This window comes from Nansenia antarctica, assembly GCF_963989245.1.
Source record: "Nansenia antarctica genome assembly, chromosome: 20".
Classification (NCBI taxonomy): Eukaryota; Metazoa; Chordata; class Actinopteri; order Argentiniformes; family Microstomatidae; genus Nansenia; species Nansenia antarctica.
In genome coordinates, this window is record NC_137693.1 from 16,426,421 (window position 1) to 16,444,768 (window position 18,348).

Here is an 18,348-nt window from a genome sequence, read left to right on the forward strand (position 1 = left end):
TCACCTCGTGTATGGGGCTGGACTCACCTGGTGTATGGGGCTGGACTCACCTGGTGTATGGGGCTGGACTCACCTGGTGTATGGGGCTGGACTCACCTGGTGTATGGGGCTGGACTCACCTCGTGTATGGGGCTGGACTCACCTCGTGTATGGGGCTGGACTCACCTCGTGTATGGGGCTGGACTCACCTGGTGTATGGGGCTGGACTCACCTCGTGTATGGGGCTGGACCTGAGGTGGAGGTGGGACTCGGACTTGGGGGTGACGTGGGCGGTCTCGGACTTGGGGGTGGTGCTGGAGGTGGAGCCTGACTTGAGGCTGATGGTGGGCAGCTCGCGGTGCTTGGTGGTGGGGGAGCGCTCCGGCCGGGAGAGGCTTGCGGCATGGGGGGTGGGGGCCAGACGGAGAGCCGCAGACACATCTGAACAGGAGAGAGAAAAAGAAGGTGAGCGGACGATACAACCTCAGCCCTCTCCTCTGTAACCTGCCTGTGTGGGTCGATAGGTGGGGGTAGATAGGTGGGGGGTGGGGGTAGATAGGTGGGGGGGGGTGGGGGGTGTGCAGGGTCGCTGGGTTGGCCTGTGGGAGCTGAAGGTCAGTCTGATTAAACTACAGAGGGAAAACACCCGTCCCCCCCGGTGCGACCGTTTCACCCCGGGGACCAGGAAGGACCGACGCACCGCGTGCACGGGGCTGCGCAGCGCGGCTTAGGTCTGGCGGAAGTCCGTCGGTTTCAAAAGGAGAGAGTGCACGCAATCGCGGCAGCCGCGCGAGTCTTCATGGCGTACCGGCTTCGCTATAGGAAAAACCCTACGTGTGTTACATGTGTGTGTTACATGTGTGTGTTACATGTGGCACTCTGGCACGAGTCCCTTTAAAAAACTTAACACTTTGACATTATAAAAGATATCCGTCGACACCACATGAGTACTGGTTAGCCTAATAAATGACCACTATTGCACTATTGTCATTGTTCATATTGTATTCCACCCCTGTACATTGTACCGCACATTTCAAATCTTTTATCTAGGATTTTTGGTATATATCGTTCTTTTTTTTTTATCTTGTCGTATCATATTGTTACTTATTGTTTTTGTTTGCTATGCACCGTAGATGAGAGGGAAACGTAATTTCAGCCTCTGTATGTCTGTACATATATTGGATTGACAATAAAGCTGACTTTGACTTTTGGACTTTTAGGTGCAGCCAGTCAACTGTGCGGGTGCACCCCCCCAAACCAAAATCATTTAGTGGCGGTCTACAGTACGCGCATGCGTCCGCTCTCAGGTGCGCGTGTGTTTGTGTCTGTCATGCATACGACAACAGCAACTCCCCAACCAGACTGTGAGACTGTGACGGTGGCGGTGGTGACATTGTCCACTGAGAGGCCAGGAAAAAGGAAGGAGTGTGAGCTGGTGACAGTGACCCAACACCTCTGATAAGTCAGTACCAGTACCCTGCTGGGAAGGGTCACAGGGGAGACTGTCACTGCCCTCCACACTCCAGAAGGCGATATCGGCCAGAGACATCGTATCCCATGGTGCACCTGAGGCTAAAACACAAACACACCTACTTGGAGGGACGGGTGGATCGGAGGGGTTTGGATTCCGTTGAATGGACACATCACAGCCAGAAGTGGCCAGTATGACTACATATAGTAGTGGACCTAGTGGGCCTACAATTGAATGGAATATATGACCATCTCCATTTAGACATGATAGCAACAGAATCCTACACCTAACACAACTCTCTTTCACAACAATCTTCTATTCATATTATTATGTTACGTCCTGGTGCAAAGTCTGAGGGTTCATGGGAATTCGGTAGGTTGTGGAGTGACGTATCAACCAATATGAACATGATATGAATGTTTTGGGACGGGGGATGTATTTGCTGAAAGGGAGAAGGACTTTAGGATGAGTGGGGTACACTGCATTGGTACAGACTCAGTAGATGATGGCTGTGTGGCGTGCGGTAGCGTGCGGTACCTCTGTCTCCCACCAGGCCCATGCCGTTGGTCAGGTAGGCCAGGCCGGCGTTGGCGATGAGGGAGGAGCCGGCCAGGTCCACCTTGGAGGCCTGCAGGCGGAACTTCTCCAGCTCGTGGGAGAGCATCCCGAACTGCTCACTTTGACTGCGACACTTGTCCTCCAGCTCCCGCACCTTGGACTGGACACAGAACACACACACACACACACACACACACACACACACACACACACACATACATACATACACACACACACACATACATACATACACACATACACACACACACATACATGGGCTCAATACCAGCTTCATCTATTCATAATACCATCTTCTTATAGCCTCTAGCCATGACTATCTATCTCCTACTTTTCAGGCCAGTCAGTATTTCAAATGTTATTTCAAATCTTACTGCAGGATGAGCAGTAAGAATGGATCCTTACAATCTTGTTTGCATATAATCACCCATGTAAGAGGATCTTCAAAACTAAAAAAACACGTGTCTCCACACAAAGGAATTTCAGTGACTGTTCGCTAACAATTAACATGAGGTTCACAAACAAAACAGGAGGGAAAAGGCGGGTAACGGAGGGTAAAAGGAGGGTAAGTAACAGGTTTGAGGGCCTTAGTGAGAGGAGGTTTTTGAGGGCAAGCAGAGAGAGTCAGTGGGGGTGACTGGGGTCACAGGATCTGGGGTGCAGCATGTCCTCCAACAACAGCTTTGTGCTCACGCTACCAGAGCCGCTAGCAGAGCCAGGCTCAGTCAGAACGCTCTACAGAGTTGAGTTTTCAGCTCCGAGTTGAGTTGAGTTTCTATAAGCGGCTGCTTTCGCTTCCGGCTGCGGTGGGTGTTTCCTGGCAGGCCGACGTGACTGGGCCCCTAACTCGAAACCGTCTCAACCCAGTTTCCTGTTAAACCTCTCACACACACACACACACCCACCCAGGCCTGGGCTGAGCAGAACGACTGCACCTCCGAACGTACAAATGTGTCAAAGCGGGAAAGAAAAACTGCTACGACTTTGAGATCCACCGCCGATTAATGTTGCTCAGTGCAGAATAAACACTTCTTCTAGAGATTAGTCACAGACGACCAGAACCACGGCTCCAATAGTGAGACTTGATTAAATTAGAGACTTGAAAAATACCCTGAGAGGAAAGAGAAGCCTAGGCTATAGCAGGGTCACAGCATGGCTGCCAAGAGAGCAGGCTAACTCTCTACCTTAACACCCTGAGCTTAGGTAACAAGCCAATGAGCAGGTCCACTGGTGCTCGGCTCAGTGGGAGCTCGGTGTCCGTGCCACAGACACACTCTAATCTAGCGAGCGTCACAAGGGCACCAGCCACACACAGTTTAAATCACCTTCACACGCTCACCCGGCCAGACGGCATCAGAGTGCCCCACACAAAGGGATTATCAAAACGAACACGAGGTACCTACTAGGCCTGTTATGTAACTCTAGTATAAACATATATATGTGGAGTATACTATACGTCACTACACGCAAAACCTGGCTGGAGTCGGTCACCCTGCTGGGCGGGTCTGATTTCCTTAGCCAATGAAATAACATAGCTAGCTAAGCTACGTAGCTAATACAGTAGCCCATACCATCCGCTGTTTTGGCCATTTTCAGTTAAACATAAGCTACTACTTACTTACACACTAGAGTTTGCTTAAGTTATTGATTCAGCGAGCACACACGCACACACACACGCACACACACACACACACGCACACGCACACGCACACGCACACTTAAGGTGGGTGTTGGGGAGGAGGTTGGGATCTAGAGTATCTGGAGTCAGGGTGTTACTGATACCTGCATGCAGTCCAGTGTACTCTGGTTAGAAGGAAGAAACAGAAGCACAACACAGCTTTTCAAAACAAACACATGCTTGTGAACGTTGAGTCCAGGAGGGAAAGATAAATGGTTAATAGATTAGAGATGCTGTCTTAGAGAAGGCCCTGTCAGTCTCCATCACCAGAGGTCTCTCCGCCCTCCACACCCAAACACCCCTCCTTCTGCTGAAAATGCTCACTGCTTGACTGTTGACATTTAAGGGATACGTCCAGGAGAGTTGGATATGCGCTTTATTTGACTCTCTCCTCTCTGAGCTCTGGGAACACATCTTTTAAACACAGAGCTCTGTGGAGGGAGAGAGACTTTTTCTAGTGATGTTTAGAGACGAAAAGATGAATAGAGAAAGTAAGATATTGTAGAAGGATAGAGTAAGAGAGAGACAGAAAACAGAAGAAGAGTAGAGATTAGGGGGAAGAGATAGTGAGCAATTCAAAACAGAACAGGTGCATCTGTACTCTACCAGCTCCCTCTGCAACACAAGCTGGATCAAATCCTACAATAGAATATACACTTCATTTACACACTATTACACCATCCATTAATACTGTACAATGCATACATTCACATACAGAACATACACAATGACACGATGTACATTCCATTGACATTTGACAAGGCTTTTGACTGTGTCTTTACAATGTTCACATTCGATTAAGTTTCTCTCATTTTCTGGGATGAAATTAAGACAAGATAAAACTGGTGCCAATGATCTTCACTTGTCATGAAGGGGTTCATCATATCTCAAAATACACTAAACACTTGACACTTTCCACTAGCATACTAACTAGCATACTCCACTAGCATACTAACTAGCATACTCCACTAGCATACTAACTTCCCAAGGCCATCTGCTCAAACGGTGATGTCATCCTGCCTCCTAAGAGCTAGAACAACACACGGGCGGGTTCTCCCTATAACGGCTACGCCGACAGGTGTTTTAACAACACAAAGAGCGGATAATGTATTCACACTGTGTCAGTGACAAAGGGAAGTCTTTTGTCTGCTGAAGAGAGGGGGCACATTAAATATTGATACACTTTTTGTTTTTGGTTTTAGCATTAGGGTGATGAGATAAGTCTGGCTGAATTATGAATGAGGCTGCAACTCCTCAAAGCCTGGTGGAGGGGAGGTGCATGCTGGGAGCCACGCTGAAGGACTCAAACATACACACTCAACCTCTCACTACGCCCCCACCCTGGACTCCTTCAAATCAGCCCTTAAAACACATCTGTTCACCAAGGTCTTTGGCCCCTAGTCACTGTTTCTGTTTTGTTTTGTTTGTTTTCTGTTTTGTCCGTCTGACCATTCTCCTTTAGAATTGTACAGGGTCGTGTTTTTGAAAGGTGCTATAGAAATCAAAGTTGTTATTATTATTAGGCTACACAGAGGGCCGTTCCACCTGTGTGACAGAGAGACTGATAATCCAGTCGTCCACAGAAACACAGCAGCCAGACTCACCTCCAGAACCTGCACCACGCCCTCATGCTCCCTCCTGGCGAATAACTGAGCCTGTCGGATCAAAGAAAAAGCACAAAACCAACCCGTTATTCTTCTTCCCGAAGGCTGCCCCCTGCTGGACTGAAGTCTTTACTGCCCATAAATAAGGTTGATGATGACTTAAGGTTCAGATGACTTGTGTGTGGGGCTGTTAGGAACATGGCTGGGCAGTTAGTCATTCTACAGCTAGGCCATGGGCCCGGTTGGGTCCATTTGGTACTAGGTAGAACGTAGGGTAGGAGTGCAGGAGGGTAGGAGTGTAGGAGGGCGTGACGAGGTTCTCACCCTGTGTAGCCGTTTGATCTCATCCTGTTTGAACTTGAGGATAGCCAGTGCCTGCTCGTGTTCCAGTTCCAGCTGCTGCCTTCGCTCGGCGACATCTCGCATATGCTGCATGTACACAGACCAGAGAGGGAGTCACATGACCTGTTACATATGCTGCATGTACACAGACCAGAGATGGAGTCACATGACCTGTTACATATGCTGCATGTACACAGACCAGAGAGGGAGTCACATGACCTGTTACATATGCTGCATGTACACAGACCAGAGATGGAGTCACATGACCTGTTACATATGCTGCATGTACACAGACCAGAGATGGCGTCACATGACCTGTTACATATGCTGCATGTACACAGACCAGAGATGGAGTCACATGACCTGTTACATATGCTGCATGTACACAGACCAGAGATGGCGTCACATGACCTGTTACATATGCTGCATGTACACAGACCAGAGAGGGAGTCACATGACCTGTTACATATGCTGCATGTACACAGACCAGAGAGGGAGTCACATGACCTGTTACATATGCTGCATGTACACAGACCAGAGATGGCGTCACATGACCTGTTACATATGCTGCATGTACACAGACCAGAGATGGAGTCACATGACCAGAAATGAAGTCACATGACCTGTTACATATGCTGCAGGTACACAGACCAGAGATGGAGTCACATGACCCCCTTACAGAACGTTCTTACAAGCTGCATATTCACAGGAAAAAACATATACTGCTAACTACCAAATAACAGTGAAATATGTTTACGGTCACATAGTGTGACCCCCTCCCCAGCTGTACCTTTAGGACCTGCTCTAAGTTCTCCAGTTTGGCACGGAGTCTCTGGTTCTCCTCGAGAACTGAATTTCGTTGAGCGGTCACTTCAGTGAGGTCTTCCCTCAACTCCTCATTGTCAACCCGGGCCTAAGGAAGAGAGAGAGAGAGAGAGAGAGAGAGAGAGAGAGAGAGAGAGAGAGAGAGAGAGAGAGAGAGAGAGAGAGAGAGAGAGAGTGGGCGTGACCACTGGCACCGTACAGTCAGGGGGAGAGAGAGGAGATCGAAATAACATCCACATGGAAATAGAAAACACTGAGTTTAGTCCGGTCTCGGTCAGGGACAGGGACAGTCAAGGGTTACCATAGGAACCATACAGGTAGAGTCCATGCAGGTAGAGTCACTCATACAGGGCAGGTAGAGTCACTCATACAGGGCAGGTAGAGTCACTCACACAGGGCAGGTAGAGTCTCTCATACAGGGCAGGTAGAGTCTCTCATACAGGGCAGGTAGAGTCTCTCATACAGGGCAGATAGAGTCACTCACACAGGGCAGGTAGAGTCACTCATACAGGGCAGGAGGGAGGAGGGACGAGGGAGGAGGGAGGAGGGAGGAGGGGGGAGGGGGGAGGGGGGAGGGAGGAGGGAGGAGGGGGGAGGGGGGAGGGAGGAGGGAGGAGGGAGGAGGGAGGAGGGAGGAGAGAGGAGGGAGGAGGGAGGAGGGAGGAGAGAGGAGGGAGCCACTGACCTGGTCGAGCCGCTGTGCCTTCCTCCTGAGGAGATGCGCCTCCTCCTCTAGTAGCTCATTCTTGCCTCGCTCATCCTCTAGCTGGCTCTCCTATCAGAGACCACGAGACTCAGCGTAAGTAGGGGAAATCCATTACTCCATTACTCCTAATCACCTCTAGTAAGAGCAGTTAACTGTCCTGCAGTAACACAGGGCCCTGGCTGCAGCTGGAGAGCCGCTAGGAGGCAGGGGGAGTAAACGGTAAACGGACTGACGCACTTATATAGCGCCTTTATCCAAAGCGCTTTACAACGGCCTCTCATTCACCCATTCACACACACATTCACACACCAATGGCGGCCAAGCTACCATGCAAGGCGCCGGCCGGCTCACTGGGAGCAATTTGGGGTTCAGTGTCTTGCCCAAGGACACTTCGACATGTGGCCAGCCGGGGCTCGAACCGCCGATCTGCCAACCTTGCGATCATTAGACGGCGGCTCTACCTCCTGAGACACAGACGCCCCTAGTGAGAGTACAGTCCAGTGTGTGTGTGTGTGGGGGGGGGGGGTTCCTTACCAAATCCAGACATCTCTTCTGTCGCTTCTTTACTTCATGTTCGAGGTTTTCACATTCTTTTCTCTTCTTGCTCAGCTCCCGTTCCTGAACAAAAACAAACCGCCACAGAGGCGGAACGGGTCACGTTACGGGAAACCTTCCGAAAACTCCACATCTCTGTTGAAATCAGATCTCCGTCTGACGTTAGCCCTGAACCCTTTCACAGCAGCCTGTCGTCATAGTCTGAAGTCTTTTTCATGAACGTGACATTCGGCATCAGACATTAACGTGCACAGTGTTTTCTGTGAGAAATGACAATAAGAGTGTCATACGTCCATCATAGGTCATGTCATAAGTCATATCCTGCATGTCATTACTGAAAATCATGAACCAATCATTTTTGTGTCCCACACACGTGTCTACACCATCAATCTGTTTTGAATACTAAAGAAATAAGTCATTCATTTCCATATTGACCTATGACATGGTAACAATGCGGTATTACAAAGCTTAGCATCCTTTAATTATTCTAAACGCAGCTTACACGCCGGCCCAGAGGAGGAGAAATCAGCTTATTTCAGAATTGCCGCAGTAACGTAATCAAGCGTCACCACTATGAACGTGTGGGAGGAGGAGGGGGCAGAGGGTGGGAGGAGGGGACAGAGGGGCTAATTGCAGACTGGAAACAGCTTAATGGAGGAGATGATGTAATAGCACCAATGATGTAATAGCAAGACAATATTGATAATTAAAAAGCGGTCTGTGGCCTGATTTATTCTCACAACTGTCTGTGAGTGATAGCATTTACGCTCTGTCTTAAATACAGCTAGTGAGGCCTAGGGACATGCTGGCCACAGTCACTAGATAATGTGACAGCAGCTGGTGAAACCAACCAACTGACCGTTCAGACCTTTATTCTGAAAGATGAAAATACATTTCAGCGTTGTTGAAAATCAATGACACACTTGCTAGTCAAGCCAAAACACTGCAATACTGTGGATTCAGTGAATAATGCCCACTACTACCTACAGTGGGGGAAATAAGTATTTAACACAATATTTTGTCCAGTAAATGTATTTCCAATGAGCCTATTCAAGTGAAATGTGCACCAGACTTTGGTATTAACTCAAACAATCCAGACAAAAAAAATCGAAATATTTAAGTCCATATGTAAATAAAGTTATGTGGAATAAAGTGGAATGAAACAGGAAAGAAGTATTGAACACACTAGAACACACAGGAAAAAGCAGCACACCACAGCAAGGGAAGGCAAGGAACCAGCTGAAAACCATAACTAATTAGGAGGCAACTCTACCTCCAATCTGTGCTAATTAATGTCAACTGGGCTCGAATATATTTATGGGCTATAAAAGGTTTTTTTTGTTACCAAGGTGCCACACAACAAACATCTAATGATGGGTAAAAGCGAAGAGCTGTCTCAAGACCTTCGCAACCACATTGTTGCAAAACATGAAAATGGAATTGGCTACAGACGTATCTCCCTAACCCTATCACGTATAACCCTAACCCTAACCCTAACTTCTGAATCTTCCAGTAAGCACCATTGGGGGCATTATCCGTAAGTGGAAGCAACATCACTCCACCATCAACCAGCCACGCACAGGAGCTCCTCGCAAGATTTCTGATCACGGAGTCAGAAGGATACTTAGAAGAGTAGCCGAAGAGCCAAGGACCACTAGGAAAGAACTCCAGAAAGACTTGGAGGCAGCAGGTACAACTGTGACAGAAAGGACAGTAGGCCATGGCCTCTGTGCACACTCAGCCCGCAAGACTCCACTACTGAAAAAATGTTGAAGCTTGTTTAAGGTTTGCCAAACAACATTTGGACAAGCCAGTGAACTACTGGGAACATGTACTCTGGTCAAATGTAACTTTTTTTTTTACTGTCACACAACACACCATGTTTGGAGGAGAAATGGCATTGCACATCACCCGAATAACACTATACCAACAGTGAAGTTTAGAGGTGGAAGTATCATGGTGTGGGGCTGTTTCTCCTCTCGTGGTACTGGCAGACTTCATATTGAAGGAACAATGAATGGAGCCATGTACAGAGAGATCCTGGAGATGAACCTGCTGCCATCCACCCGGATGCTGAGGATGAGACGTGGGTGGACCTTCCAGCAGGACAACGATCCAAAGCAGACAGCAAAGGAAACCCGCAATTGGTTTCAGAGAAAGAAAATCAACTGGTTGGAATGGCCCAGTCAATCACCTGACTTAAACCCAATTGAACATTTGTGGAAGCATCTGAAGATCCAGATTCACAAGAGGGCCCCCAGCAATCTTCAAGATTTAAAGACAATCTGTGTAGAGGAATGGGCCAAAATCACACCTGAATACTGCGGGTGATTAGTTACTTCATACAGAAAGCGCCTTGAAGCTGTCTTTACAAACACAGGCTTCTCCACTAAGTATTGAATTAATTTCAGTTAGTGTGTTCAATACTTTTTTTCCTGTTTCATTCCACTTTATTACACATAACTTTGTTTGCATATGGACTTTAATGTTTAGATTGTATGTCTGGATTGTTTGAGTTAATACCAAAGAGGGGTGAGGTCAGGTGGAAGCCGGCGGTTCTCACCAGCAGCTGTAGGCGCTGCTCCTCTGTGTGCTCCTCCTGGTGGGAAGGGGCGGGGCTGAGGCCCGGGGGGGGCGTCACTCGCGGCCCCGACTCCTCCTCCTCTCCGGGAGTCTCCTGACACCTGGCTGGAGCCTCATCTAACGCCACACACGGGGTCTCTGCTGCAACCTTCCAGGGGCAAAAAACAGGAACAGGCCTTTAACACAATATGACATCATTGAAACCTGCTGGTTATTACGCAAGACAACATAATGAAGCGTCTGTGCATGCATAAGCATTACCCAGACAGAGGTGCAGAGCTCGTTCAGAATGAGGAATCATGACGTGATAAACCGTCATTGAAAGGAGAACAAATGTCTTATGTCACTGTGGCCTCCCACACACTGACAGACTGGGATTGCTAGTGAGCTGCCAGGTCTTCCAGAGCTTTGACCCCTCTCTCCCTCTCTCTCCCTCTCTCTCCCTCTCTCTCCCTCTCTCTCCCTCTCTCTCCCTCTCTCTCCGATCCAGCAGAACGGCTTAGCCTGGGACGTCACTGACACACCAGCAGAGACCCTCCTTCCCTCATTCTCGTTGAAACTCAACATTATACGTTTCTACAATTAAGCACTATCACACGAGAGGGAGTGTGTTATACTGAATATCAGCACGGCTGTGATTCGGTCGTAGGTACGAGGCCACAGGCCGAGCTGATATTCAGTATAACAGCACGACCTCGAGTGTGATATTGCTTTTATACAACAGTTCTACAGCACAATGTATTAGTTAACAGTAATAAGTGACAACAGATTATGATTTGTTTGTTTATTTAATCATTTATTTTGGCTCCGTCAACAAAAAATAGTTCCGCAACTGGACTGTAGCCTAGTAACCTGAACACAAACATCTGCAGGCTAGCAACTTTGTATTAACGGTCATTTCGGAGTTGGTACATATAGTTAAGTCCCAGTGCTGTTATACTGTATATCAGCACTCATGGAATGCCTCTTGTCCAATCAAATTACTTGGTCGGAACTAACTGTTGTATAATGAACATTATATTCATGGTACTACAAATCTTACTGACATTATGTTACATTTTAGATGTGCTATAGTTTAGCAGACGCCTTTATCCAAAGCGACTTACAAGTACATTTGTCTAAGTAAGTGAATCATCGTAAGAAAAACAGATCTATGCTAGCCTAGGACCAGGCACCAGTCGCGGTCAGAATGCTAGAAGATTACTGACAGTAGAGAAACTGTACAGGGGGCTAGTGGGGATGAAGAGGTCTTTAGGAGGGAGAGTCCAGAGGAGCTTTATGAGATTTAGTAATAGAGAGTCATTCTGAGGTCCAGTAGGGGGGGCTAGCTGGGAAAGTGTTTGACATTGGTGTCATTATCCTGTCAGCCTGGCTTCAGCGGGTTAAGAGTTGGGAATCAGTGTCTAATTTTAGGGCCCACCTACTTATGCTCTCAGTAAAACTGGGCTAGTGCAGGTAAGGTCACAACCTAGTAACAGGATCAAAGGAACAGGGCCATGTGCCAAGGAGAAACACTCATTTGCGGTGTTAGCCATTAGCTAAAGACCGGACTTAGCGCGTGCACACACACACACACACACACACACACACACACACACACCACACACCACACACCACACACCACACACCACACACCACACACAACACACAACACACCACACACCACACACACACTTACTATATGTAACATGAGTCAGGGAAAGTAAGATATTTACATGCAAAGCACTCATTATTACAGTCATTATTATAGTCATTATTACAGTCATTATTAGGGGCGCAGAGAGCTTCAGTCTTTTCATGGGGAATGGAACAGAATACCAGCCGGCTGTCAACACACCTAAACTCCCTCCATTGTTCCAGGCCAGTGAGGCAGCAATTACCAGTCAACGGGAAGTGGTCCCCTGGGTTCAGACTGCATGGTAAGGAGGGAAGCTGAGTGTTTTACCCACAATGCCGAGCTCAAAGCGTTCTCAGAGTTCAGGCAGGGTGTCATACCGTTGAGACTGGGAGCTGAGGGGGAGACCCTGAGAGAATATGACATCATATGTCATTGGTCGAGTGTTATGTGGGACGGTATGGCTGAAACAGAGAGATAGCTATATAGAACACTATACTATATAGTATAAGTAGTAGTCATCTACTACGGTACAGTTTACAGTAAATGTCTCACAGAGCGCACTCTGTAGTGTATGAGAGGGTAAACAGATAAGAGGTCATGTAGAGGAGTCATGTCAGAGGTCATGTAGAGAGGTCATGTAGAGAGGTCATGTAGAGGGGTCATGTAGAGCGGTCATGTAGAGCGGTCATGTCAGAGGGGTCATGTCAGAGGGGTCATGTAGAGGGGTCATGTAGAGCGGTCATGTCAGAGGGGTCATGTAGAGCGGTCATGTCAGAGGGGTCATGTCAGAGTGGTCATGTAGAGTGGTCATGTAGAGAGGTCATGTAGAGGGGTCATGTCAGAGGGGTCATGTAGAGGGGTCATGTCAGAGGTCATGTAGAGGGGTCATGTAGAGAGTCATGTAGAGAGTCATGTAGAGGGGTCATGTAGAGAGGTCATGTAGAGGGGTCATGTCAGAGGTGGTCTGGGTTTGGGCCTGGGTGGGTCTCAAGCAACATGTTATTCATTTATAGACCTAGGCATGTAGAATGACTGGGAAACATACCATATCTACACATAGTAACATGCAGACATTCAGGTCATGAGAAAAGAGACTGTGAGTTGGGCAGAGACAGTCAGAGCTCTCATCTTGGACCTCTCAGCCAGCTGAAGGACGTTATTTCATTGTTCACAACGTTACAACAAAAGATTGTTCAGGAAATTGTGTGCATTATGTTGTTGTTAGTCAGTTACAGGTTATGGCAGTGAACTCACGCTCTCCTCTACAATCTATACACACCTCACTCACCTGACCCTGACCATGCTATGATCTACGTATACAACACCTGACCCTAGCCCATGCTATGATCTACACACCTGACCCTAGCCCATGCTATGATATGATATATACACCACCTGACCTTGGCCCATGCTATGATCTATACAACACCTGACCTGACCATGCTATGATCTATACACCTCACCCCCCTGACCCTGACCATGCTATGATCTATACAACACCTCACCCCCCTGACCTTGCTATGATCTCTGGCTCATGCATACTGGATGTACACTATAAGGCTTAGTTCTATCAGATGTATTAGGCAGCGCTGGGTCGATGCTTCCTAAGCCCTCAGACAGCGTGCTGTAGATCCACGCTGTATCGTTACATTTGTAGATTTACTCGTCCGTTGCTATGAAAGCGCAGATGGACCGGTCTGTCTACTGTTTACCTCCCTATGCATACAAGGACTGCTTCATGCTTTACTAAACCACAAACCACGCAGTGTCTGGATGGTCCAGAGGCTTCCTAAAGCGGGCACACCTCCCTGTTGCTCTGGTCCATGCTCCAAAACGGGTAAACTGCAGGCCAGCAGCAGGCCCTGGAGGCCATAAGCACATTGGCGGTAATCCCTGTGGACTAGTGAAACGGGTAACTGGATCACTTCTTTTAAAAGCACCTTAATGGATTGGCCCGGCCGTGGGTTTCCTTGTGACACAGAACCTATCGATGCCCTGCGATCGATCGGTCTACAACCCCGTCACGACAGGCCGTCTAAACTCCACATCTGAGGGCCCCGAAAAATCTCTCTTTTAGGTCGTCACTCAGCTAGGTAGGCCTCATGTGTCTCTGCTTGCATACGAGTGTTGCTGCATCGTAAACCAGTGTGGGATTTAGTGAAATGCATTGAAATGCAACAAGCTATCAGACCTGCAGGAGAAATGCCCTTAGTTGGGACTCGTGTTGCAGTAATAACATGGGACCCGGGGCGGCTGCACAGCAAGCCAGCTACAGGCAGACTATAATAATCTTTTCCATAACGATTTCAGTCTGTCCTATAAATAAACTGAGGAGAAAATAAAACTGGATACCCAAAACTACTTCTGACCGTGCCTGACGATTCTTCCAAGAGCTGTTTGCTTTTCAATATTATTATACGATGCTAATACAATCCTGCATAGCCACAGTGCTATATGGGGATATATATACAAGGTTAACCACACGCACGCCCGCACACACACACACACACACACACACACACACACACACACACACACACACACACACACACACACAGAGGGAGTCAGACCCAAACACAAAATATGACCTACCCCTCTCCTGTGATCTGTGGCAACGTCAAGGGTTTCCCTGGCCCCAATTATCCAGTGCAGGGCGAACTAGAAAAGTCTTTGGTGCGGCTAGAGTCTTACCTACCATCCAAAACCCTCTCACCGCTGCCACGGCAACAGAGAGAGGATTACCGGACTGTACCATTGGGCTGTGAGAGGGGATTAGAGACTCAACATGGCCCCTTTCTGTGCATGCGTGTGTGCTCCACAGATGACAGATTATCACAACCAGCGTTCTCATCTAAGCTTCAAAGAGAGAAGAGAGGGATTTTTTTTCTCGCTTTTCTCCGAAACTTTAGAATGAGCTAAATGAGATGCATGTCTTTAACATACTTAGATTGGTTTTCCTTGCTGCATTAGGCTCACAGCTTTGGCTCACAGCTTTTCATGACTGGCCACATATTGAAAATACAAAAATTCGCTGATGGCCATTTCTAGAAAATGTTTCCCCCCCCCCCCCCCATTTATTTACTATAGTTTACACTGCATTTCATATGCTACAGTATAGCGTGTGTGTACATATTTGCACCATCTGTATATGTATGCAGCCATTTTAGAGCCTACAACCAACATCTCTGGACCTCAGTGCAGTGCACCACATCTGAGAGGGGAAGGGAGAGAGAACGGTTTCTAAGAGCCCAGTGCTCCACGCTGCAGATCTTGTGACTTCCGTCTCTTGATCAGTCCCAAACTTCAACACAGGGAACCCTCTCATCATGGCACCTGGTAGATTACGCCCAGCCCAGCCGTTATATAACACTAGAAAACAGCGTCCATGCCAATGTAAACATACACTAAGCTTAAAAAAAAAAGAAACAGTGGACCAAATTCCACATTAACAAACTGACGTAATCCTGAAGCCACGGCAGCAGTAGACTATCCACCCCCCTGTGAATGAGAAGACATGACCAGGTCCATGTTAGTTTCACCCTTAATCTCAAACTTGGCCCTGAACAGGCTGCGTGACGTCACTGTGCTGCCTTTTGAGAAACGCAGCTACGGCATTTTAACCCATCTGCAGGCAAATCATATGTAGAATTGTTGTTGCTGTTGCAATAACCTCAGATAGATTTAGCATTTAGATGGGACAGGTACTCCCAAGTCTCAAATATTTGCTGGAGCTTCTACTAAGTCATTCGGTTGTTAAGTCGTGACGTGTTTCCGGGTCCAACGTTGGCTGAGGCGCTCTCTTCGAAATGCCTCAGTAATAATAATAATTCATTATATTTATATAGCGCTTTTCCGAGGCTCAAAGACGCTGACAATGTGGGGAAAACAGGAAAGTGCTGTGTCCCTTGTTGTATGAATAGATCCGTGTCTAAAAAACGATTGAACTGTCATTCCACCGCTGTAGTACACTGGTACTCTGGTGCTTTAGTACACTGGTACTCTGGTGCTGGGATTTTCTGGTTTGGACCCGGTAATTGCTAAACGTCAGCTTAACAACTGAATAGTGATTGTGGCCGACCCCTCTCACCCCGGACACAATCTGTTTGAAACACTCCCCTCTGGCAGGAGGCTGCGGTCCATCAGGACCAAAACCTCTCGCCACAAAGACAGTTTCTTTCCCTCGGCAGTCAGCCTCATCAACAAGGCCTGGGACCCCCACTGACACAGACTCTTACCCCGCCCCCATAGACACTACATATTGTAAATATTCATTCATATTCATATCTTACTTTATTATTATATCTATGCTCCTTGATGTTTTTTGCACTACTTGCTTTTTAATCCTTATTATTATTATTATTATTACCGTACTATTATTATTATTATTATTATTATTATTATTATTATTATTATGTTGCCTGTTTGCACCAACAACCACAGCAAATTCCTTGTATGTGAAAACCTACTTGGCGAATAAAGTCTGATTCTGATTCTGATTGTGTCATATTTGTTGGCCACAGTTGTGAAGATCTGTGGATGACAGAGGCCTTGACGTTGACCTTTGACCTTGGCTATCTGGTGTGCAGAGACTTTACTCCTCCTCTTGGTGACACTTCACTGGGATGCACTGCACTTTACCACCAACAGGGGTCAGTATGGAGCTGGACCAGGAATAACACCTTACCTTCTCTTCCCTCTCCCCCGGGGTCTTCTCCGGGGCGGGGGGGCTGGGGGTGGCGGGGGGCTCTCTGGAGGAGGTGACTGACAGCTGTCTCTGGAGGCGCAGCACCTCCTTCTGGGACTCCCTCAGCAGCCTCTCAAACTCCAGCACACGCCATGGGACAGGGGAACCCTACACACACACACACACACACACACACACACACACACAGACACAGACACACAGACACACAGACACACGCACACACGCAGACACGCGCACACGCGCACACGCACACACAGACACAGACACAGACACAGACACAGACACACACAGACACAGAGACAAAACAGTATTGTCATACATGCTTAAAGACCCCCATGACATGCTGCTACACTGTTGCATAACGGTGACAATCTGAAACAATGACACACTTGTTTGCCATCTGGTGGAGGCTGAGGACATCCCAGAGGACAGACACTGAGAACCTACCAGAGGACAGACACTGAGAACCTACCAGAGGACAGACACTGAGAACCTACCAGAGGACAGACACTGAGAACCTACCAGAGGACAGACACTGAGAACCTACCAGAGGACAGACACTGAGGACGTACCAGAGGACAGACACTGAGAACCTACCAGAGGACAGACACTGAGAACCTACCAGAGGACAGACACTGAGAACCTACCAGAGGACAGACACTGAGAACCTACCAGAGGACAGACACTGTGGACGTACCAGAGGACAGACACTGTGGACATACCAGAGGACAGACACTGTGGACGTACCAGAGGACAGACACTGAGAACCTACCAGAGGACAGACACTGAGAACCTACCAGAGGACAGACACTGAGAACCTACCAGAGGACAGACACTGAGGACCTACCAGAGGACAGACACTGAGAACCTACCAGAGGACAGACACTGAGAACCTACCAGAGGACAGACACTGTGGACGTACCAGAGGACAGACACTGAGAACCTACCAGAGGACAGACACTGAGAACCTACCAGAGGACAGACACTGAGGACCTACCAGAGGACAGACACTGAGAACCTACCAGAGGACAGACACTGAGAACCTACCAGAGGACAGACACTGTGGACGTACCAGAGGACAGACACTGTGGACATACCAGAGGACAGACACTGAGAACCTACCAGAGGACAGACACTGAGGACCTACCAGAGGACAGACACTGAGAACCTACCAGAGGACAGACACTGTGGACGTACCAGAGGACAGACACTGAGAACCTACCAGAGGACAGACACTGAGGACGTACCAGAGGACAGACACTGAGGACGTACCAGAGGACAGACACTGAGAACCTACCAGAGGACAGACACTGAGGACCTACCAGAGGACAGACACTGAGAACCTACCAGAGGACAGACACTGTGAACCTACCAGAGGACAGACACTGAGGACCTACCAGAGGACAGACACTGTGGACGTACCAGAGGACAGACACTGAGGACGTACCAGAGGACAGACACTGTGAACATACCAGAGGACAGACACTGGCCGTCTACGAACACGGAAGCACTCAGGGCCAGGAAGATAAAGGGACATCTTCAGTACACTAGACTAAGATCTTCCATTGACAACACCGATGCCTTTCAAGCTTGATCTTAGTCTTTCTGGCCAGGCTGAGATCCCAGAGACAGAGTGATGAGTCATGCTCTGGGGGTTTATCTACTGGCTAGAGCCGAGGATGTGCCCGATAACGATTCCCAAAGAT

The 18,348-nt window shown here is 48.1% G+C and overlaps 1 protein-coding gene across 1 annotated transcript in view; it reads right to left on the minus strand.

The window, feature by feature from the left end:
- Positions 1 to 18,348, minus strand: part of tspoap1 (TSPO associated protein 1) — a gene marked incomplete at its 5' end in the record, with an annotated part of 85,555 nt that overhangs the window by 24,655 nt on the left and 42,552 nt on the right. Inside the window, 10 exons of the mRNA XM_080549462.1 lie at positions 212 to 420; positions 1,988 to 2,168; positions 3,809 to 3,829; positions 5,309 to 5,359; positions 5,633 to 5,737; positions 6,441 to 6,563; positions 7,161 to 7,250; positions 7,716 to 7,799; positions 10,300 to 10,467; positions 16,622 to 16,789. Coding sequence (XP_080405588.1) covers positions 212 to 420; positions 1,988 to 2,168; positions 3,809 to 3,829; positions 5,309 to 5,359; positions 5,633 to 5,737; positions 6,441 to 6,563; positions 7,161 to 7,250; positions 7,716 to 7,799; positions 10,300 to 10,467; positions 16,622 to 16,789 — 1,200 coding nt within the window. The remainder of the gene's footprint in view (positions 1 to 211; positions 421 to 1,987; positions 2,169 to 3,808; positions 3,830 to 5,308; positions 5,360 to 5,632; positions 5,738 to 6,440; positions 6,564 to 7,160; positions 7,251 to 7,715; positions 7,800 to 10,299; positions 10,468 to 16,621; positions 16,790 to 18,348) is intronic.